Source organism: Thalassophryne amazonica, chromosome 16 (assembly GCF_902500255.1).
Source record: "Thalassophryne amazonica chromosome 16, fThaAma1.1, whole genome shotgun sequence".
NCBI lineage: Eukaryota > Metazoa > Chordata > Actinopteri > Batrachoidiformes > Batrachoididae > Thalassophryne > Thalassophryne amazonica.
The window spans coordinates 60,445,097-60,469,286 of NC_047118.1; the positions used below are offsets into that span (position 1 = coordinate 60,445,097).

The 24,190-nt window shown below is 44.3% G+C and overlaps 1 protein-coding gene and 1 long non-coding RNA gene across 3 annotated transcripts in view; one reads left to right on the forward strand and one right to left on the reverse strand.

Moving 5' to 3' along the window:
* Nucleotides 1-321: 321 nt before the first annotated feature.
* LOC117528134 lies at nt 322-23,580 on the forward strand. Its single transcript, XR_004565679.1, has 3 exons — nt 322-403; nt 15,414-15,418; nt 23,567-23,580. It is a non-coding gene; the product is annotated as an uncharacterized LOC117528134 (long non-coding RNA).
* Nucleotides 1,056-24,190, reverse strand: part of nptx2a (neuronal pentraxin 2a) — a 56,648-nt gene continuing 33,513 nt past the window's right edge. For both annotated transcript variants that reach the window (XM_034190707.1, XM_034190706.1), the window contains exons 5-6: nt 21,385-21,564; nt 1,056-1,495 (exon numbers count right to left, since the gene is read on the reverse strand). In XM_034190707.1, coding sequence (XP_034046598.1) covers nt 1,268-1,495; nt 21,385-21,564 — 408 coding nt within the window. In that variant the 3' untranslated portion in view covers nt 1,056-1,267. The remainder of the gene's footprint in view (nt 1,496-21,384; nt 21,565-24,190) is intronic.

Genomic DNA, 24,190 nt, shown 5'->3' on the forward strand with positions numbered 1-24,190 from the left:
TGCGACATCTGTGGCATTGTGCTGTGTGATAAAACTGCACCTTTCAGAGTGGCCTTTTATTGTGGGCAGTCTAAGGCACACCTGTGCACTAATCATGGTGTCTAATCAGCATCTTGATATGGCACACCTGTGAGGTGGGATGGATTATCTCAGCAAAGGAGAAGTGCTCACTATCACAGATTTAGACTGGTTTGTGAACAATATTTGAGGGAAATGGTGATATTGTGTATGTGGAAAAAGATTTAGATCTTTGAGTTCATCTCATACAAAATGGGAGCAAAACCAAAAGTGTTGCGTTTATATTTTTGTTGAGTGTAAATATTTGAGCAACCAGTGCTGCACTCATTCATAAACACAGATGACTGCTGCTACAGGGATGCAGAACTAAAGATTGTTCTTGAAGGTCAAACCCAGTCTGAGTCTTCACCGGGTTCTCGGCCGATGTTTATAGCTCCTTTTATGTCGGTCCCGGGCAGCTGAGCGATGCTGCTATTAGCCTAAAGCAGAGCCAACCCATCCACAAAGCTGTGGACGGGTTGGGATGTGGCAGCTGTTCAAGAGGCAAAGAGGTATTAAACATAGATTTACAATAACGACAATATCTCCAACCCCTGTCATAATCTGTGACAAGACAAACCCTGGCATAAACAAACAAAACACGAACACATGCAAGCACACACACATTTACATAATTTCATCACATTGCATTTGTTGGCGGCACTCCATGTGTGTTTTTTCTGACAAGAACCTTCACTGTCATTTGTGTTTTTCGGTTCGCTGCTCAAGCAATAATCGGCCATGTCAGGATGTCTGAAAATTACCAGTGGTCACAGTTTTTCTGGTCCATTTGCTTCACATTTGATGAGGAAGTTACACATCAGTCCACAGCACAGCAAAAGCCTGTTGAACCTTACAAATACAGTGCAGCATCATCAGCATACAGAATGCAACCAACAAAGCTGTTTTCAAGGAGACGTTAAATGAAAGCACATCTAGTGAAGAGAACACAGACTGGCCGGCTCACAGTAAACAGCATCTTCAGATGAGTAAAGTGTCCCGTAGTGGTTTGAGGATCAAAATCAAATGATGTGCAAAGCGTTGACTTTGAGTCCACTAAACATGGGGTCTTCCAGAAAATGTACTCAGGCCTTATAGATATGTCATAATGGTGCAGTGGTAATGCTTTCTTTGGGATTTGATAGAAGCAACAGTGGAACAGCTTCTTGATCCCAGTGACTGTATTACTGGTCACCTTCAATCACGTCCTTTAGGAATCAAATGCACGATCTTCACAAATCTCCAGTGCAGCTTTACTGGCGCCGCCAAACACTTCAACGTTAGCGTCGATCCAAGGAACTACGTTTCCAGGCATGTAAGCCGAACAGTTGGCTAGGCCCACGATGTCCACAGGTCGCAGCACTCTGTCCCACATGTTGAACTGGCTCAGCTCGCCTACAAAGGCCTGCGTGGCATCAAAGCGACCTCCAACTATGTCCTTAATAGAGACACAGCAGCTTAACATCAGTAAGGCAAGAATGTGAAGTCACAATTTGAACTGATGACAATCAATATTGTTTGATGTGTTTTGATATTACAGTTTTTCTTCATTGGTTTGGCTCATTTCTTAGAAACTGAGATGACATGGACAAATCCCCAAACTAACGTGCGGTTTCTCAAAACAGAATGGCATTTCTCATTGCTTTCATCGCATTTCAAATGCCTTGTACATGTTCCAAGCACTTAGTACATCTTTGCAAATGGTTATGTACAAGTGGCCTACATTTAACACAATCAGCCTACATTTAGAACATTTTTCAAAAAAGTGCATCTTGCTGATCTGTCCCAATTGGTTGGTTCTCAGTGTAATGGTTGTTCTTTCCAAAACATGTCAGCACAATTTCATTGTATAAGTCATCATCTGCAGAATAGTCTGCTCAATTGTCAAAATTAGTTAAGAAATTGGAATACAATACAGCACACATATTTTGGAACATTTCATACATTCATGACAATCAGGTGAGTAGGTAACAGGTGAAAGCAGGTTTTGACGAGGAGGAGTGTCCCACATTACAGGTGACCAATCCATCAGTTTGTTGAGTTACCTGACAGGTGTTGTCTATGATTTTGAATGCTGGCATTGCTGTATATATACAGCTTGGCCTGGTGCTATTACTTTTTCCAATGTCAACATGGAGAGACCGCAAGTACAAGGCCAACCTCCACCTGGAGGAAGGGAAGGAGAAGGAAGAGCAAGAGGAGGAGGATTGAGGGTGTGTGGTGGAATAGGAGGAAGAGGAGTTCGCAGACATCATTCTGTCCCGGATGAAATTCGGGCCACCATTATTGACCATGTAGTCAACCATCGCCTCACAATGGCAGAGGCAGGGCGCCGAGTGCAGCCTAATGTGCCACGCTCCACAGTCTCCTCCATCATACAAACCGTTCACCGGGAAAACAGGTATGCACTCAGGCAATGACGGAACTACAGAATTCTCTAAGAAACTTACTGTACTGTTACCGTGTTTGATTCAGTGTGTGTGTGTGTGTGTGTGTATGTGTACGTGTGGGCCCATAGGCTACTGCAAAATCTCACCTCAATGTCACAGTATGATACAGCACACTATTGTAGCATGACAAACAAAATATGGTTGTACTGTAAATTAGACAAAATACAGCGTTGCAGTTTACAGTAGTATTGCAGTGCATTTGTAAGTACAGTAGCCTACAAAAGCTATAGAATGATAGCAGAATGAAGCAGTACGCAATACAGTCATTACAGTGATTGACAATATGTAACAAAGACATAAGACAAACACTACAAATAGTCATGTTGTCTGTGTCTATGAGCAGGATTGGGCGACAGCATCATATAGGTGGGAGAAGACGACTGCACACCGATCCCCAAGAAGGAGAGATCTGCAACATGGTCATTGCAAATAATGCAATCATACTAACACAGATCCGTGACACAATCTTCCAAAACAACACAGTCTTCCAAAACATCAACTCCATCAGCATATCCACAATAGACCGGGTACTGAAGAACAACCTCATGACCATGAAGCAGATCTAGAGTACCATTTGAACGGAACACATACAGAGTGAAAGAGCTGCGGTACCAGTATGTGCAGGTAAGCCAATTATTCATGGTCTATCAGTTTGTATAGCCTACACTATGCAGAGGTTCCAATTTCTGAGGGTTACCAGTATCCTCTTTACCTTTGGAATCCAGCTTTACAATACAGTATCTGACCACAGCATTTTTCCAAACCGCAGAACCTCTGCATATGCCTGCACTCTAGGTTTGGAACCACAGTGGGTTATATTGACTTTGTGAAGAGTATTACTGCTGTGACCGTGTGACCCATCTATATGACTGATTTGGTTTATTTTTCTCTTTTGTAGAGAATCCTGGCACTAGAGGGGAATGAAACCCCCCATATCCTAGTATTTGTTGATGAGGCAGGGTTCAACCTGGCCAAGGGCCGCAGGCGTGGCCGAAACATCATTGGCCAGCGGGCCACAATGGATGTCCCCGGCCAGCGGGGGGGAAATATTACCATGTGTGCGGCTATATCTGAAAATGGTGTGGCCACACACATGGCAAGCTTGGGCCCATACAACACTGAGAAACTCCTCCATTTCCTGGACCGTTTGTATCTGGATTTAGTTCCAGAAAATGAGAGGGATCTCGAAGGGCCCCACCCACCCCAGTTTGTCGTTGTGTGGGACAATGTCAGCTTTCACCGTGGCCCACGCATCAGGGCATGGTTCGACACGCATCCAGGGATGCATAATGTCCCACTACCTCCATATTCTCCATTCCTTAACCCTATTGAGGAATTTTTCTCCGCTTGGAGATGGAGAGTGTATAAACATCATGCTCAGAACCAGAGGTCCCTCCTCAATGCGATGGATGCTGCCTGTGATGATATAACAGGCGATCAGTGTAGAGGATGGCTCAGGCATTCACGGCGCTTCTTCCCACGGTGCATTGCTAGAGAGCACATCAGATGCGATGTTGATGAGAATTTATGGCCATACAGACTGCAGTGGATGGATGGCCAGGAAGATGAGGAGGGTGACCAGGAGAGAGAGGGGAGTGACACAGAGTAGTCAGAATGTTACTGTATTTTATTTGTGATGCTTGACTGTTTTTTTTTATATACTGTAATGTATTTTGTTTTGTTTTTGCAGGTTTTTGTATTTTGTATACTTAGTATATTGTATACATTTTTCTTTGTATTTTTTTTCTTTCCTACCTACAGTAATGTGTAGAAATTTACTTGTGAATAAAAATAGTTACAATTTCCTCAGCAGAATGAGTGCAGTGTGTGTGGTGTGAAAATTGTATTCCTTTAGCTAGACCTCTGCCATAAAGACAAAACATCTAAGCATTTTGACTTGCAGTACTTACACAATGCCAAAGGGACAATGCATTTTGGGGGCACTGATGATTTGTGTGAGAAAGGTATTTAGTTTTGACACATGGGTAAACTGTTTTTGGAGCGATATGAGCATGTGATGAGGATCCATGTAGTTGTGCTGCACCGTCCAGTTTATTTTGACAGGAGGACGACATGAATGAAAATGTGCCAAAGCAATTGAGAAGGATCTATGCCATTTTTATGATACTGACTATTTATATGGGAGAGGGACTTCATTTTGAAGCAAGAATGAACGTTTTGGGAGACATATGACATTTTGCTGGTTATCTGAAGTGTTGCGAAGAACTGTAAGTCTGTTTGGCCAATTTACCTTATAGTTATAGGAATGTCATCTCACTTTCAAGAAATGAGCCAAATCAATGGAGAAAAACTGTAAATATTTTTCAATGGGGCCACTTTGAATCAATGTCTGTGGTTCCACCAGTAGTGCAATGACACATTTCAGGTGGGTAGGTAACTACATAGACCAGTGTGGACCACAGCTCCCTGGGAAGCCATGAGGACACTGAAAGGGGACTGTAAGATCTTATACAAAAAAATAACAAAAACAAAACAAAACAAATGTTTATATATATATATATATATATATATATATATATATATATATATATATATATATATATATATATATACAGTATATCACATATTACAACAAAAATCTGCCCAGTTTTACTGCCCTGGAAAGTGTGGCAATAAAATCAGGGTGATACAAATATTAAAACAGGGTGATAAAAAAAAAAAAAATTAAAATACCAGGATTTGTATCTCCCCCCCTTTTCATCCAATCAGGAACCCCCATTTTTCGGCCCCACCAATGACACCCCCCCATTTTATGTTACCCTGGTGACAAGTGTACGATCCTGATACAGAATCCAGATCATTTCATTCAACCAAGATGTCTGATCAAGGTGAGAGAGTTTTAGCCTCCCCAACAGGGAGAATTCTACAGCTTGTCTCATACTGAAATTGTGAGACATCAGTGAAGAGGACATGCATGACTTTATAGAGAGACATAAGAACAAGAACATCACCAGGAAAACAGAGAGTGATGTGAACTTCTTCACTGAATGGCCGAGTGGAACCAAGAAGGAGAAGAGAGGGCTCCTTGTTCTTTCTTGACAAATGGTGTTGACGATAATTACACTCAACAAAAATATAAACGCAACACTTTTGGTTTTGCTCCCATTTTGTATGAGATGAACTCAAAGATCTAAAACTTTTTCCACATACACAATATCACCATTTCCCTCAAATATTGTTCACAAACCAGTCTAAATCTGTGATAGTGAGCACTTATCCTTTGCTGAGATAATCCATCCCACCTCACAGGTGTGCCATATCAAGATGCTGATTAGACACCATGATTAGTGCACAGGTGTGCCTTAGACTGTCCACAATAAAAGGCCACTCTGAAAGGTGCAGTTTTGTTTTATTGGGGGGGGATACCAGTCAGTATCTGGTGTGACCACCATTTGCCTCATGCAGTGCAACACATCTCCTTCGCATAGAGTTGATCAGGTTGTCAATTGTGGCCTGTGGAATGTTGGTCCACTCCTCTTCAATGGCTGTGCGAAGTTGCTGGATATTGGCAGGAACTGGTACACGCTGTCGTATACACCGGTCCAGAGCATCCCAAACATGCTCAATGGGTGACATGTCCGGTCAGTATGCCGGCCATGCAAGAACTGGGACATTTTCAGCTTCCAAGAATTGTGTACAGATCCTTGCAACATGGGGCCGTGCATTATCCTGCTGCAACATGTGGTGATGTTCTTGGATGTATGGCACAACAATGGGCCTCAGGATCTCGTCACGGTATCTCTGTGCATTCAAAATGCCATCAATAAAATGCACCTGTGTTCTTCATCCATAACAGACGCCTACCCATACCATAACCCCACCGCCACCATGGGCCACTCGATCCACAACACTGACATCAGAGAACCGCTCACCCACACGACGCCACACACGCTGTCTGCCATCTGCCCTGGACAGTGTGAACCGGGATTCATCCGTGAAGAGAACACCTCTCCAACGTGCCAAACGCCAGCGAATGTGAGCATTTGCCCACTCAAGTCGGTTACGACGACGAAATGGAGTCAGGTCGAGACCCCGATGAGGACGACGAGCATGCAGATGAGCTTCCCTGAGACGGTTTCTGACAGTTTGTGCAGAAATTCTTTGGTTATGCAAACCGATTGTTGTAGAGAAATGAACATTCAATACACGAGCAACAGCTCTGGTTGACATTCCTGCTGTCAGCATGCCAATTGCACGCTCCCTCAAATCTTGCAACATCTGTGGCATTGTGCTGTGTGATAAAACTGCACCTTTCAGAGTGGCCTTTTATTGTGGGCAGTCTAAGGCACACCTGTGCACTAATCATGGTGTCTAATCAGCATCTTGATATGGCACACCTGTGAGGTGGGATGGATTATCTCAGCAAAGGAGACGTGCTCACTATCACAGATTTAGACTGGTTTGTGAACAATATTTGAGGGAAATGGTGATATTGTGTATGTGGAAAAAGTTTTAGATCTTTGAGTTCATCTCATACAAAATGGGAGCAAAACCAAAAGTGTTGCGTTTATTTTTTTGTTGAGTGTATATGGTCCTTGTTCTTTATTTTTGTTGTAATATGTGATAAATATCTTTTTACATCTGTTTACGTATCACACCCTGTATCATGCCCAGATGTATCTGTATAAGCCTGAGTCCAAAGCTGATGTGATAAGACATGTGATAAGGTATACATATAAACTTGCATGTAATGGATTCAGGTGGACCAGTGAATTTTGTCCATTTATAATCAAAATCTGCTATATGTATAAAACAGACAAAATGGACAAACTCTGCTATGTGTATGTAAAGGATTAGTTACAGTTAGGAGGCACCGAACGATCTACAAGAAATCCTCAGCATCAATTAGGCTTACATATTTCCCTGCTTAAACGCCTGACCTTGAATCGGGACCTGCCTCATTTAATGACCGGGTCAAAACTTCATCTGAAAAAAATAAAGGCGTGCCTTAAATAAGCACCAGGCATTATGTGCATTAAAAACATTTAGTCAAGTCACTCTTTTTTCTAAGTCCACTGCGGAGTGGTACCTTAAAATCCTAAAGCCTGATTTATGCTTCTCCAGCTCTGTGGCCATGCAATGACGTTGACATGCCCATGACCCCTTTAAAGTTCTCCATCATGTCTTTATGTAATTTACCACAGGAAAAGTGGCCTTTTCTGGATTATTTTGTCCCTCAATGAGCTCCACATCTTTATACAAATATCAACCTCCAAATCAATGGTATTGACCAGGCCCAGATTCAGACCAGTTTGGACCGATGCAGTTGCAGATTTTTTTACACATTGTTCATCATTGGGAAAAAAAAACCCCTCAAATAATCCAGAATAGTGCCAAACGTGTCCCTGCGGTGAACACAGCTCTTGATTTGATTCCACAATGCATCATGCAGGTGTACACAAGAAAATTCAAACCGGATCAAACAAACATAGCATCAGTCCAGTCGAGTCGATGATCATGGCATCCAGGAAAAAAGTTTTGCAAGGAAAATTGGGTGCTTATTTCAGCAAGAAACGGTGAGTGGTTTATAAATAGTTTTCAGACAATAGTGTGAAAGGCATTCTATGATGAGTGAAATTACATTTTTGGTGGTTTTCCGACCACATGTCAACCTATACGGATTGTCCGCAAATTATATGGATTTTTCCGAGTTTCAGAGTCATACGTACGTACAAATAAGGTTGGATATTCAGGGTTTGGTCTGCAGCGGGTCTGTAATCAACCGTTTCTGCAGCGCGACTCCACTTTGAAGCCGTGAACCACTGAAGCAATGCTTCGATCCACTAGCTCATTGGTTCTTTGATTCGCTGCTCTTCAGAAATGGCAAGTCCACTTCTTAACCCCTCTCAAAGCCATTAAAATATAGTGAGTCACTTTTGTGTGTATTAAAGTCACTAACTGGGACTCTTGTCTTGTTGCAGTCAAGAAACGAGAATCGTCCTCCGTTACGTTCACACAGCTCGAAATGCTGCGTGGCCGGTCGGTATTAATGACTTCAAAACGAATTGCTGCTTTAAATAAAATGACACCTCTAACAAACATTGTAATACAGACAAGAAACTACAATCGACTAAAACGTTTTTTTCCTCCCAAAATGAGACGTGCTGTATTTCTTTACAAATTCCTGACGTGCAGCACAGCCAGCTGCAAGAGCTCAGTTCAGATATATGGAAAGACATTCATGCCAATAATGCCTGAAAGGATTCAATTTAATCGGCTTATAAAGCACCAAATCACAACAAAATCTATCTCAAGGCACCTCATATAGAACAGTTCAACATAAAACAATTAAAATAAATAAATATAAAAAAATTCAAATACATAATTAAAAACAGAAGTAAAAGAATAAAACAGATAAAAAAAATAAAAACTATTCATAAGAAAGAGAATAAAAATAGGCTTTAAGTCTTGACTTAAAAATGTTCATGGACTCTGACTGTCTCACGGTCGCAGGAAGACCATTCCATAGAACAGGTGCACAATAAGAAAAGCTGAATAAATATTGAAGATTACTGAATAACAACATGCGTACAATTTTTATTTTGTCATTGGGCAAAAATGCATCTGTCAGATTTTCACTCTGGATCCAGCCCTGTGTACATGTAATTTCTCTCCATGAATTGCGGGCCATTTGAGCGTCGTTTTCTGACTCTGTGTTGTAAAGTTGGTCATATCTACAAACTTTACTGCCAAATGTATTTGATCCATGATTGAAATGTAATCTGAGGGCGCACTGCAAAAACGTGATGGAAGAGGAAGGAATGAAACTGGAAAATTGACAAAGCACAGCCTTTTCAGTCTCCGTCATTTGGTGAGTGCGCATCATGCTATGGAGAGGGTTCAACAGAGGGCTCTGATCGAAAGTGGTTTTCTTTGGTTCAATACATTCCACCCACGGGATTCGAACCTACCAATTTACAAAAGCTCTGATTGCCAGCCACAAACTGTACCACTGCGTTACCATTGCTGGCCTGTAAATGGTGTGGAAAAATGCCTAAAAAAAACAAGGACATAGAAGTGGTGTGCTGTGTGCAGCCACTGAAACCTGGTGCAAAGCCTAAAGATGTTTTATGTATTTCCACGTGAGACAAGCAGGCAGAGACACGCATCATGGAGGAATGTTGTAAGTTCACCATACATGTTTGCCAGCTGGGACGTCCGGGAGCACACATTACAACAGCAGCCTCTGTGAGCAGACATGCCCCCCTGTCCATTCAGTGCCCAGATCAACGTGTCACTCTCTGTGTTATGTTATTATTCATTTTTGTTATTTGTTATGTAATTGTGTATGCAGGTATTGTCGTAATTATTTATATAACTGTCCCAGCGGTGGTTTCTGTGTTGTAATGTGTGCACTGAGCCATCATCCAGCTGTCAGTGTGCTGTGATCAGCTGACAGGCACCTCCCCATGCTGTGTGTGCTTAGACCTCGCTGTCCGGCCCCCATGTGATCAGATCTATAAATACATATAAGTATTTTATGCATGTGTGCTCCCCCCGGCATGCCACGTGTTGGAGGGCGTGGAGGAGGGGGGCGCGAGACACATGCACCACATGTGCGTTGCTGTTTTGCAACTCCATAGTCGTGGGGGCACTTAGACAAATTTCACATTCAGCTCGAAAGTGATCGTCTGCTGACTGATTTCATGTTAATGAATGGCCACACATTGTCTAAGTGCCAAGTCAGTGGTGTTAGATGTTCGTGTGTATCACCTGGAATTTGGCCGACACCTGCCGTGAGAGGGATGAAATGAGCTCTCACAGGGCACACTCTGTCTTTTAGCCAATTTTACACGTATTGCATATGATTCTTGTTTCATGCACAGTTCATGTGCAATTCGACCACATTCTTACTATGTGTGGAGGGGCCCTTAAGAAATCACACATACATAAGCACAGTGGTGGGCACAGTTCCGATAAGCCGATAACCGATAATTATTGTTGTGTGGGCCGCTGAAGAGGAGGTACTGCTGGCCCACCACCACCAGAGGGCGCCCTGCCTGGAGTGCGGGCTCCAGGCACCAGAGGGCGCCGCCGCCTCGCGTGAGCAGCTACGGTGACAGCTGTCACCCATCACCTGAGACAGCTGACGGCAATCATCTGTGGGGTATATCAGCAGGACGGCACCTCCACCTCATTGCCGAGATATCGTTTCTACCTATGAGGTAACGTATCAAAGCTGACGGAGTGTATCCTTTTGGATTAGTGCATAGCTTGTGGATTACTGTTCCAACGAGAGGTGGAGGTAACTTCCCTGCTGTTCGGAGTCTTGGGTGCAAACGCGCCCCCATCTAACTGTTCTTTGTTTCTCGCCAGCAGTACCAGGTCCGACACGCGGAGGCAGTGGCCACCTGGGAGTTCGGGACTTGGCGGCTCCAGTATTTCCGGGGTCCTGTGGCGGAGGAAGCCGTGTGGTTCAGGTCTTACCTTGGAGAGGCGTCTCCTATCTTCGAGCCTGCCCACACGACACTTTTGTGAATTGACTGTTGTCCATTTCGTGATTGGTTGTATTCGTTGTGCACGTTCACAACAGTAAAGCCTTGTTATTTGACTTACTCCATTGTCCGTTCATTTGCGCCCCCTGTTGTGGGTCCGTGTACTGACACTTTCCCAACAATTATAATAAGATAATTATTAAGATAATGTTTTCATTATCGGCTCATCTTTTTAGATAACTTTAAAAACCATTATCGGACAAATTATCTTGCGATAAATTTTTGTCCGATAATTTTTAGACCGATAACCTGGTAAATAAAGCTGAACAGCTACAAATATTTATTAAACTTAAAATCTGCAAAACAGAGAAGAGCTGCTTTGAGAAGGAACCGCTCTATCCTCTGAAGACAAAGGAGAAGTGTTTAGCAGAGGCACATTTTACCCAGAATCCTTTGCGATCTGTCTGTGTTTGTTACAAAACCTCAGAATTAGTGCATAATTCAACATTAAAAGATATATGCTATATTTTAACTTTGTACAAATGACAGAATTGACACTAATGGAGTTATTCTATCGGTATTAATGTTATTTATAAATCAAAACCATAAGTCAGCACTTCTTTATTTTCCAAGACCTCCGCCTGACCAGAGCATTGTCATTGGGTAGAGAGCTGAGCTTTGGTTGCTCTCAGCTTGCTTCTGTGCTGGAAGCCTTGTAGTAAGCAAGAGCTTCCAGCAGGGGGCAAGTGGGCTCATTGTTTGGGTCTGTTGTCGCTTTTGATGCTACCAGAAGCGATCGTGGTGTTAAAACTCAAATTGTTTGTTAGTACGTAGTTGCAAATGTATCAGAGACAATACTGGAATTCATCGGTTATTTGTAACTTCCGATACATTTTTGGGTGGTTTATTGTTTTATCTTTATCAAAGATAACTTTTCAGTTATCTGATTGTCTGTTATCGAAGTTAATTTTTTACTTATCTGTGCCCACCACTGCATACGTATTCACAGCCTTTGCTCAAAACTTTGTTGATACACATTTGGCTGCAATTACAGCCTCAAATCTTCTTGATTATGATGCCACAAGCTTGGCGCACCTATCTTTGGGCAGTTTTGTCCATTCCTCTTTGCAGCATCTCTCAAGCTCCATCAGGTTGGATGGGGAGTATCGGTGCACAGCCATTTTCAGATCTCTCCAGAGATGTTCAATTGGATTCAGGTTTGGGCTCTGGCTTGGCCACTCAAGGACATTCACAGAGTTGTCCTGAAGTCAGTCATTTGATATTGTGGCTAGGGTCATTGTCCTGCTGAATGATGAACTATCGCCCCAGTCTGAGGTTAAGGGTGCTCTGGAGCAGGTTTTCATCCAGGATGTCTCTGTACATTGCTTCATTCATCTTTCCCTCAATCCTACATAGTCTCCCAGTTTCTGCTGCTAAAAAACATCCCCACAGCCATGATGCTGCCACCACCATGCTTCACTGTAGGGATGGTCTCAACAGACCAAAGAATTTTTAAAGAGTCTTTTAGGTGCCATTTGGCAAATTCCAGGTGGGCTGCCATGTGCCTTTTACTAAGGAGTAGCTTCTGTCTGGCTACCCTACCATACAGGCCTGATTGGTGGATTGCAATAGAGATGGTTGTCCTTCTGGAAGGTTCTCCTCCCTCTACAGAGGAATTCTGGAGTTCTGACAGAGGGACCATCGTGTTCTTGGTCACCTCCCTGACTAAGGCCCTTCTCTCCTGATCGTTCAGTTTAGACGGGTGGCCAACTCCAGAAACAGTCCTGGTGGATCAAAACTTCTTCCATTTACAGATGATGGAGGCCACTGTGCTCACTGGGAACTTCAAAACAGCAGAAGTGTGCCTCATGACAATCCTGTCTCTGAGGTCTACAGACAATTCCTTTGACTTGGTTTGTGCTCTGACATGCACCATCAACTGTGGGACATTATATGTAGACTGGTGTTTGTCTTTCCAAATTCTCTTCAATCACTTGAATTTACCCCAGGTGGACTCCAATTAAGCTGTAGAAACATCTTAAGGGTGATCAGTGGAAACAGGATGCACTTGACCTCAATTTTGAGCTTTATGGTAAAGTCTGTGAATACTTATGTACATGTGATTTCTTAGGTTTTTATTTTTAATAAATTTTCAAAAATCTAAAAACAAGTTTTTGACATTGTTATTATTTTGAGGAAAAAAATTATCTATTTTGGAATAAGATAACAAAAGTGCTGTGAATACTTTCTGGATGCACTATATATATAGCAATACAAATATTGCACAATATGTATACACATTATATATATATATATATATATATCGTCCGATACAGGTTAATTGGGGCATGATACATGGTGCGATATATAAACAGAGATGTAATAAGATATTTATCACATATTACAACAAAAATAAAGAACAATAATCATACACATGAATCATGTAGAACAAATAATGCAGGTAAAGCATGTAAATATTTTCCTTCTCACTGTCGCCAAGTGCTTGCTCACAGGGGGTCGTTTTGACCGTTGGGGTGTTTCTGTAATTATTGTATGGCTTTTGCCTTACAATATAAAGCGCCTTGGGGCAACTGTTTGTTGTGATTTGGTGCTATAAAAAAAGAAGAAAGGAAGAAGAAATATGTAAATTATGGAATGTTCTTATGTCTCTCTATAAAGTCATGAGTGTCCTCTTCACTGATGTTTCACAACTTCAGTATGAAACTCAAGTTGTAGAATTCTCCCTGCTGGGGAGGCCAAAACTCTCTCACTTTGATCAGACATCTGGGTTGAATGAAATGATCTGGATTCTGTATCAGGATCCTGCACTCGTCACCAGGGTAACACAAAATGGGGGTGTGTCATTGGTGGGACCGAGAAATGGCGGCTCCTGATTGGATGAAAAGCGGGGTGTTACAAAGCCTGGTATTTTCAATGTCTTTTCTTTGTATTGCCGTTTTAAGATTGGTATCAAACTGATTTTATTGCCACAGTTTCCAGGGCAGTAAAATTGATAGGAAAAGTGTATTATTGATCAGCTCTGTTTTTTTCTTGTATCTTATGAGGGCTGTTTTTTGAGTATAGGGCAGATTTTTGTTGTAACATGTGATATTAAAGGATTATTAAATGACTGTGAGGTCTGTATGGGGAATTATCAGACCGACATGTTGTCAGTACAGACCAAGCAAGTGAGGTTAATAATTCATTTATTATATGGCTATTATATACATAGACACGCAATCTTACATTATCGCCCGAATATGAAAGTTGCTGACGGCTTGTAGTCTGACTTGTTCGCTTCACCTCCATGAAGAGCTAGCTAACACGTGGTTCGGTCGTTAAGCTTCAATCTGTGTGTTTTTTCAGATACTCTTTAGATATTTATGGAGTACGTTCATGTCCGACATGCTTTTTCTAACTGCATTTTAAGCTTCTGGTTTGTAAAGAAAATATGCGTTTCGGACTGAGTGTCATGGAAACTGGTCCGATGTGGTAAAAATCTGCCCAGTAATCAGCCAATCAGTGCGCGCATAGCATCGCAGCCATATATCCATCCAAAGACGTGTTATATTTTAACTTAGTACAAATGACAGAATAGACATTAATGGAGTTATTTTCCATCCATCCATCCATCCATTTTCTTCCGCTTTATCCGGGGTTGGGTCGTGAGGGCAGCAGCTCAAGCAAAGCCGGCCAGACCTCCCGATCCACACATACCTCCCCCAGCTCCTCCGGGGGAACCCTGAGGCATTCCCAAGCCAGCTGAGAGACATAGTCCCTCCAGCATGTCCTGGGTCTTCCCCGGGGCCTCCTCCCGATGGGACGTGCCCGGAACACCTCTCCAGCGAGGCGTCCAGGAGGCATCTGGAAAAGATGCCTGAGCCACCTCAGCTGGCTCCTTTCAATGTGGAGGAGCAGCGGCTCAACTCCGAGCTCCTCCCGAGTGATCGAGCTCCTCACCCTATCTCTAAGGGAGTGCCCAGCCACCCTCCAAAAGAAACTCATCTCAGCCGCTTGTACTCGTGATCTTGTTGTTTTGGTCATGAGCCAAATTTCATGACCATAGGTGAGGGTCGGAATGTAGATCAATCAGTAAATCAAGAGCTTTGCCCCCCTGCTCAGCTGTCTCTTCACCACGGCGGTCTGATACAGCGACTGCATCACTGCAGATGCTGCACCGATCCATCTGTCGATCTCACGCTCCATCTGTCCCTCACTCGTGAACAAGACTCGAAGATACTTAAACTCCTCCTCTTAAGGCAAGGACACTCCATCGACCTGAAGAGGGCAAGGCACTTTTTTCCGGTTGAGAACCATGGCCTCGGATTTGGAGGTGCTGATTTTCATCCCGGACGCTTCACACTGGGCTGCAAACCACCCCAGTGCACGCTGAAGGTCCTGATTTGACGAAGCCAACAGAACCACGTCATCCGCAAACAGCAGAGATGAGATTCTGTGGTTCCCAAACCAGACCTCCTCTACACCCTGGCTGCACCTAGAAATTCTGTCCATAAAGGTAATGAACAGAACCGATGACAAAGGGCAGCCCTGGCGGAGGCCAACGTGCACTGGAAACAGGTTTGACTTACTTCCGGCAATGCAAACCAAGCTCCTGCTGCGGTTGTACAGGGACCGGATAGCCCTTAGCAAAGGACCCCGGATCCCATACTCCTGGAGCACCCCGCCCTCAGGGTGCCTCGAGGGACCTGGTCAAACGCCTTCTACAGATCCACAAAGCACATGTGGACTGGTTGGGTGAACTCCTATGAACCCTCGAGCACCCGATGGAGGTTGTAGAGCTGGTCCAGTTTGCCGTGACCAGGACGAAAACCACACTGCTCCTCCTGAATCCGAGGTTCGACTATCGGCCGAATTCTCCTCTCCGGTAAGGAATAGACCTTACCGGGGAGACTGAGGAGTGTGATCCCCCTATAGTTAGAACACACCCTCCAGTCCCCCTTCTTAAACGGAGGGACCACAACCCCGGTCTGCCAATCCAGAGGCACTGTCCCCGACCACCACACGATGTTGCAGAGGTGTGTCAACCAAGACAGTCCCACAACATCCAGAGACTTAAGCTACTCAGGATGGATTTCATTGCTGGGGAGCAATGAGCAATGCGACCCCAGCTCGCCACCTCTCTCTGTGGGCAACGCCAGAGAAGTGGAGCACCCAGCCCCTCTCCAGGAGTTGGGTACCAGAGCCCGAGCGTGTGCATGGAGGTGAGCCCAACTATCTCTAGTCGGTACCTCTCAAACTCCCGCACAAGCTCAGGCTCCTTCCTCCCCCAGGGAGGTGACGTTCCACATCCCAACAGCCAGAGGCTGTGAGTACAGACCGGTCCGCTGGGCCACCCACCCTCGATTGCCACCCAGTCCTCTCTGCACCCGACCCCTATGGCTTCCTCTGCAGGTGCTGAACCCACAGGAGGGCAGGCCCATGTCACTTTCGGGCTGAGCCCGGCCGGACACCGTGGGCTAAGGCTTGACCACCAGGCACTCGCGCGCGAGCCCCAACCTCAGGCCTGGCTCCAGGGTGGGGCCCCGGCTCTGCCATACCGGGCAACGTCTCGGTCCTTGATATCACACTGTTCATAGGAGCTTCTGAACTGCCCTTAGTCTGACCCGTCACCTAGGACCTGTTTGCCATTGGAGACCCTACCAGGGGCGTGAAGCCCCCGACAACATAGCTCCTAGGATCATCCGGGTACGCAAACTCCCCCACCATGATAAGGTGGCAGTTCAAGGGGGAACGCAGCCATATCACTCAACAAAAATATAAACGCAACACTTTTGGTTTTGCTCCCATTTTGTATGAGATGAACTAAAAGATCTAAAACTTTTTCCACATACACAATATCACCATTTCCCTCAAATATTGTTCACAAACCAGTCTAAATCTGTGATAGTGAGCACTTCTCCTTTGCTGAGATAATCCATCCCACCTCACAGGTGTGCCATATCAAGATGCTGATTAGACACCATGATTAGTGCACAGGTGTGCCTTAGACTGTCCACAATAAAAGGCCACTCTGAAAGGTGCAGTTTTGTTTTATTGGGGGGGGGGATACCAGTCAGTATCTGGTGTGACCACCATTTGCCTCATGCAGTGCAACACATCTCCTTCGCATAGAGTTGATCAGGTTGTCAATTGTGGCCTGTGGAATGTTGGTCCACTCCTCTTCAATGGCTGTGCGAAGTTGCTGGATACTGGCAGGAACTGGTACACGCTGTCGTATACGCTGGTCCAGAGCATCCCAAACATGCTCAATGGGTGACATGTCCGGTGAGTATGCCGGCCATGCAAGAACTGGGACATTTTCAGCTTCCAAGAATTGTGTACAGATCCTTGCAACATGGGGCCGTGCATTTTCCTGCTGCAACATGAGGTGATGTTCTTGGATGTATGGCACAACAATGGGCCTCAGGATCTCGTCACGGTATCTCTGTGCATTCAAAATGCCATCAATAAAATGCACCTGTGTTCTTCATCCATAACAGACGCCTGCCCATACCATAACCACACCGCCACCATGGGCCACTCGATCCACAACACTGACATCAGAAAACCGCTCACCCACATGACGCCACACACGCTGTCTGCCATCTGCCCTGGACAGTGTGAACCGGGATTCATCCGTGAAGAGAACACCTCTCCAACATGCCAAATGCCAGCGAATGTGAGCATTTGCCCACTCAAGTCGGTTACGACGACGAACTGGAGTCAGGTCGAGACCCCGATGAGGACGACGAGCATGCAGACGAGCTTCCCTGAGACGGTTTCTGACAGTTTGTGCAGAAATTCTTTGGTTATGCAAACCGATTGTTTCAGCAGCTGTCCGAGTGGCTGGTCTCAGACGATCTTGGAGGTGAACATGCTGGATGTGGAGGTCCTGGGCTGGTGTGGTTACACGTGGTCTGCGGTTGTGAGGCTGGTTGGATGTACTGCCAAATTCTCTGAAATGCCTTTGGAGACGGCTTATGGTAGAGAAATGAACATTCAATACACGAGCAACAGCTCTGGTTGACATTCCTGCTGTCAACATGCCAACTGCACGCTCCCTCAAATCTTGCGACATCTGTGGCATTGTGCTGTGTGATAAAACTGCACCTTTCAGAGTGGCCTTTTATTGTTGGCAGTCTAAGGCACACCTGTGCACTAATCATGGTGTCTAATCAGCACCTTGATATGGCACACCTGTGAGGTGGGATGGATTATCTCAGCAAAGTGCTCACTATCACAGATTTAGACTGGTTTGTGAACAATATTTGAGGGAAATGGTGATATTGTGTAAGTGGAAAAAGTTTTAGATCTTTGAGTTCATCTCATACAAAATTGGAGCAAAACCAAAAGTGTTGCATTTCTATTTTTGTTGAGTATATATATATACACACATATATATATATATATATATATATATATATATATATATATATATACACACACACAGTGGGGAAAATAAGTATTTGACCCCCTGTCAGTTTTGCAGGTTTTCCCACCTACAAAGAATGGAGAGGTCTGTAATTTTTATCATAGGTATACTTCAACTGTGAGAGACAGAATCTAAAAAAGAAATCCAGTAAATCACATTGTATGATATTTAAATAATTAATTTGCATTTTATTGCATAAAATAAGCATTTGACCCCCTAGAAAAACAGAGCTTAAGAATTGGTACAGAAACATTTGTCTGCCATTACAGAGGTCAGACGTTTCCTGTAGTTCTTGACTAAGTTTTCACACACTGCAACAGGGATTTTGGTCCACTCCTCCATATAGATCTTCTCCAAATCTAGATCTTTGAGGTTTGGAGTTTCAGCTCCTTCCAAAGATTTTCTATTGAGTTCAGGTCTGGAGACTGACCAGGCCACTCCAGGACCTTGAAATGCTTCTTACGGAGCCCCTCCTTAGTTGCCCTGGCTGTGTGTTTGGGGTCATTGTCATGCTGGAAGACCCAGCCATGACCCATCTTCAATGCTCTTACTGAGGGAAGGAGGTTGTTTGCCAAAATCTCGCAATACATGACCTCATCCACTCTCCCTTCAATACAGTCCAGTCGTCCTGTCCCCTTTGCAGAAGAGCACCCCCAGCGTATGATGTTTCCACCCCCATGCTTCACGGTTGGGATGGTTTTCCTGGGGTTGTTCTCATCCTCTAAACATGGTAAGTGGAGTTGATTCCAAAAAGCTCTATTTTGGTTTCATCTGACCACATGACCTTCTCCCATGCCTCCTCTGGATCATCCAGATGGTCAATGGTGAACTTCAAACGGGCCTGGACATGTGCTGGCTTGAGCAGGGTGACCTTGCTGCCCTTTAGGATTTTAAACCATGACAGCATCATGTGTTACTAATGTAATCTTTGTGACTGTGGTCCCAGCTCTCTTCAGGTCATTGACCAGGTCCTCCTGTGTAGTTCTGAGCTTTCTCAGAATCATCCTTACCCCACAAAGTGAGATCTTGCATGGAATTCCAGACCGAGGGAGACTGACAGTCATCTTGTGTTTCTTCCACTTCCTAATAAATAATCATAACAGTTGTTGTCTTCTACCAAGCTGCTTGCCTGTTGTCCTGTAGTCCATCCCAGCCTTGTGCAGGTCTACAGTTTTGTCCCTGGTGTCCTTAGACAGCTCTTTGGTCTTGGCTATGGTGGACAGCTTGGAGTGTGATTGATTGAATGTGTGAACAGGTGTCTTTTATACAGGTAGCAAGTTCAAACAGGTGCAATTAATACAGGTAAAGAGTGCAGAATAAGAGGGCTTCTTAAAGAAAAATTAACAGGTCTGTGAGAGCCAGAATTCTTGCTGGTTGGTAGGGGCTCAAATGCTTATTTTATGCAATAAAATGCAAATTAATGATTTAAAAATCATACAATGTGATTTTCTGGATTTTTTTTTTTTTAGATTCTGTCTCTCACAGTTGAAATATATATATATATATATATATATATATATATATATATATATATATATATATATATATATATATATATATATATATATATATATATGGCGTCGTCTCGCTGTTTCAAGCTGAAAACTTCCTAATTTCAGGCTCTGTGGACCCAAGACCTCGTGAGATAACAGAGAACTTTCAGAAAAATTCGGGATCAGGAGTTTATGCGGACATTCCACTGTTAAAGGAGATTTTGTAATGAAAGAACGTGCGGGCAGATTCGCATGTCGGGCCGGACCCAACCGCGGGGGGTTGCGACAGGAAAAACACCTCCATTGGAAACCTTAACAGACAAGTTGGAACATGCCCAGCTGTTAAACAATTTCTCAGATACTCACTTGTTGAAAGCCATCAAAAGCCGCCTGAATTTTACAAATGGTTTTCAACACGGAGGTGTTTTTTATGTCGTGGTGCAGACGGATTTGCATCGTCGTCATGGAACCGACTCGGCGAATTTGCCCGCACGTTCTTTCATTACAAAATCTCCTTTAACAGTGGAATGTCCGCATAAACTCCTCATGTCGACTTCTTCTGAAACTTCTCTGTTCTCTGACGATGTCCTGGGTGAACAGAGACTTAAATTAGGATGTTTTCAGCTCGAAACAGCCAGACGGACGCCACCTCCGACCCCGCCGCGCCGATCTGCTTTGTGAGCTGTCCTTAAAGCGAAAGAAACTCCACAACCTCTCATCAGCCGTTAAACTTTTCACCGAAAACCAGCAGAATTTCTCGAATAGTGTCCACTCGGATATCCCTCACAGGTCCTGAAAAACTTTTGATAAAGCAACGCGCGCCGTCTGCAACAGCGTCTCAGACAAAGGATTTCAGCCAAGAGGGCTGGACCAGTGCTCACTCAAAGCCTGCCCACAGGCGAATGACGTCACCGACACACATGAAAAAAACTCACGCATGCGCACGATGGTTCTAGCATGTCTGGTGTAATCACACGTGATTCAAATCCGTATAGTTTTTTTTTATCTTTATCCATCTTATTTTTAATCCATCTTCTTTTTTTTTTCGTATACATATTATTATAGTATATATTCAAGTATTTTAGTGGTTGTACAATCATCAGAAACTAACTGAAAAACAAAGTTACATGTATTTAATCTTCATACAACTCGTACAATGACAAATGTACTAGTTTGACTTCATCTCAGTGCGAATTAGTCATTCTCCACTGTGTATTTCTTAAGTCTATACTTGATGGTGTAATGGAGTTAATGGGTAGAATGGTGCGCTCAAGGGCATCGCAGTGTTGTTTAGACCAAAATGAATGAGCTCATTGTAAAAGAGCTGTGGTAGCGTGAGAAGAGCTCCTCTGCTTCCTCTCCCCTGTTCCCTGATCTGCGCTGCTGGCTGAATACACACGAGGATCTCAATGAAATCAGGAAAACACACACACACTCACACACAAGTGCAACAGCGAACACCATCGCTACCTGTACCATCTCTCTACTGCTCTTACCTGCTCCTGGCCCAGGATGATCACCCCACCGGGTTTAATTGGGTGCCAAGGGGCCAGGTTGTCCCCAGTGCCGAGACGCTCGCCATCCTGGTACGCCTCCCAGAAGCCGTCTCTGGTTGTCCAGGTGATGCAGATATGGTGCCATCGACTGTCGCTCACGGACAGAGGAAGCTGGGCCACCTATGTGGAAAATGATCGCAAAGGGGGAGTACATCGGGTGAGGGAGGCCGATTGAAGAAGAAGGAGCAGGGAAGAGGTGAACAAAGAGGAAAGATCAGCCAAGATGACTCAAGAGAGATTTGAGATTAATTGCACTGCATTAGAAATGAGGACAGCAATTAGATGTCCTCTACATGTCGAGAATTCTCCAGAGGAGCCGAAGCAACTAAAATTTAAATTACCCAGGTGACAACAAGAAAAAGAACATCCTTCAAAGCCGTTGGGCAGCCGAGAGCAGCGTCCTCTCCTGCTTCTGCGCTTTGTTCACAGATTAAAAAAAACAAAAAAACAAAAAACAACCGGTGTTATTACAAAGCCAACACAATGACACTTTGTCCACAGGGGATGTTGCACAACACATGAACAGCAAGTGTGTAACTCATTAGTGCCCTGCTCTAGAGCGCACAAAACTACATCACACATTCATTTGTTAGAGGCTACAACGAAACTTGAAAAGTTTAACGGCTCAGTGGAAACATGGGGAATTACAGATGCGATTGACCTGGTAGGGGGGCAATGATTTCTTCATCTGGTGGTGGATTGGGATCTTTTTCTCCTTCGGCTGCTGTGTGTCAGCGATGAGGGCTTTGTCAGTGTGGACAATTCCTGATGATTCAAAATTTTTGGACGTGACCTTCCTCTTTAGATCCTGACTGCCAGTTCAGATTGGACCAGAATTTGTACATGCACCCACAACACACGCACCCGCCACACACATCCAAAACTTTGAATCTTCCAGAATTGTCCGCACGACGATCCCTCCCAAAAACGGTCAAATCAGAATTGACTTTTGCAGGTAGTCTAAATTTTTGGAGTCCACAACTTGACCACGATTAAAACTGAATCGCGACTTACACGTAGGTGAGTTAGGGCCACTTCACACATAGTGCGAATACGTACAACTCAGAGTGACTCACAGTGGTAGAGTTCGTACCAGCGCACCACGAAACATTGCGCCAACTGGCAGGCATGCACAATGCCGGTACGACGGTTTGTGCACGTGACGGTGTCTTTCGAGCAGAAACACAGCTGCACAGCAGCTGCAGCTGCTCGCACTGTGTTCCTGTGTTCCATGGGACGAGGTGCACCACATCGTGCCGCTGATGTGGAGAAAATAAAATAAAAACCAGCTGTATAATTAGTGAATATCACTGGGTTGATATAAATAATACATAAAAGGGGATGAAATACAAAAAGCCCACGGTTAAATAACCCTCGTTAAAAAAATAAATAAAAAATACCATTCACAGGATTTGAACCCACACCCTCTGATTACCAGATGGAAACGTCACCACTGCACCACAATTACTGTCTTGTAACAGGAGCGTGAAATGGCTAAAATCAACAAGCAGATAAATGTATTTTCTAAAAACAGAAAAAAGCGCTGTGATAACTGACCAAACGGTGTTTGGTATGACGCATTTCTGCTGGTACGTGACTGAAAGTGGCGTATTTGTCATGCTGTTGGTTTGTCCTGGTCCTGCGGCACGCTGCTCACAGCCCTCATGGCCCGACATGCGTGTCCCGTCAGACATGACATTCAGATCGCCTGCTGCAGTCTATTTTTTTATATTTTTATTTATTTCCACACAAACACACAGATGCACGCATCTGTCAAAACACGGGATGTGTGCTGCACAGTGCTTAATTTGTAAAGTGGGAGGTCCCGGAGCACAGAGGATGGGTGGCTCCGGTGCAGAAAAACAAGAAGGGTGGGGGGGGCTTGCGAACAATTCTGTGCGCCACACTTAAAATAAACTGCACACCCACACAAACGCACACACACCTTCACAAATGACACTAACACCCTGCCTTTTCCTCAAAAATTACTACATTTATGTTTGCTGTCTGTCTCTGTACGTTTCTGTCACTTTTGCGCTCTTTTTCATACTTTTCCCTCGTTTCAAAAGTCATGAACGCACTTTACCATAATATATGCAACATATAGCATACTGTTGGAAAGCACCGGTTCTTGGCTTGCTGTCAGTGTTGAAATTTTTCAGAGTGAGGGCTTACATGAGAACTTACGGTAATGAGAATCAGCGGCGCACTAGTGTGAAACTTCCGTGTTTTTCCTCTGCGTTATGACATCACAGGCTTACGTTTACCGTAATACACTATATATCATTGGAAAGCCCTTGGTGTTAGCTTAACAATGCACTTTGATACATATGGAAAATATGGCGTGGTTGCCATCGCCGTAGATAAAGGGATAAATAGCTGGCGGAGCCAACGTCAGAGGTTCCGGAGTGCGCGTCCGAGGTTCTGGAGCGTGCTCCGGCTTGCTCCCCCTTAAATTAAGCCCTGGTGCTGCAGCTCTGATGTCCAGAACCGGAAATGTCTCAACAGCTGTGGGCAGCCAGCCACGCCCCCAGTCCTGTCAGCGCAGAGACCAAGATGTCACTCTGTGATTAGATAAGAGATGCCTCACCTGCGGGGGGGCACACGAACCACACGCACGTTTGTGGGGCATATTTTCTATGTGCCAAATAAGCAGTGCTAGATGTTCGTGCGTGTCACCTGGAATTTGGCTGACACGTGCAACAAGAGGGTTCGATGGGCTCGCACAGTGCACACTCTGTATTTC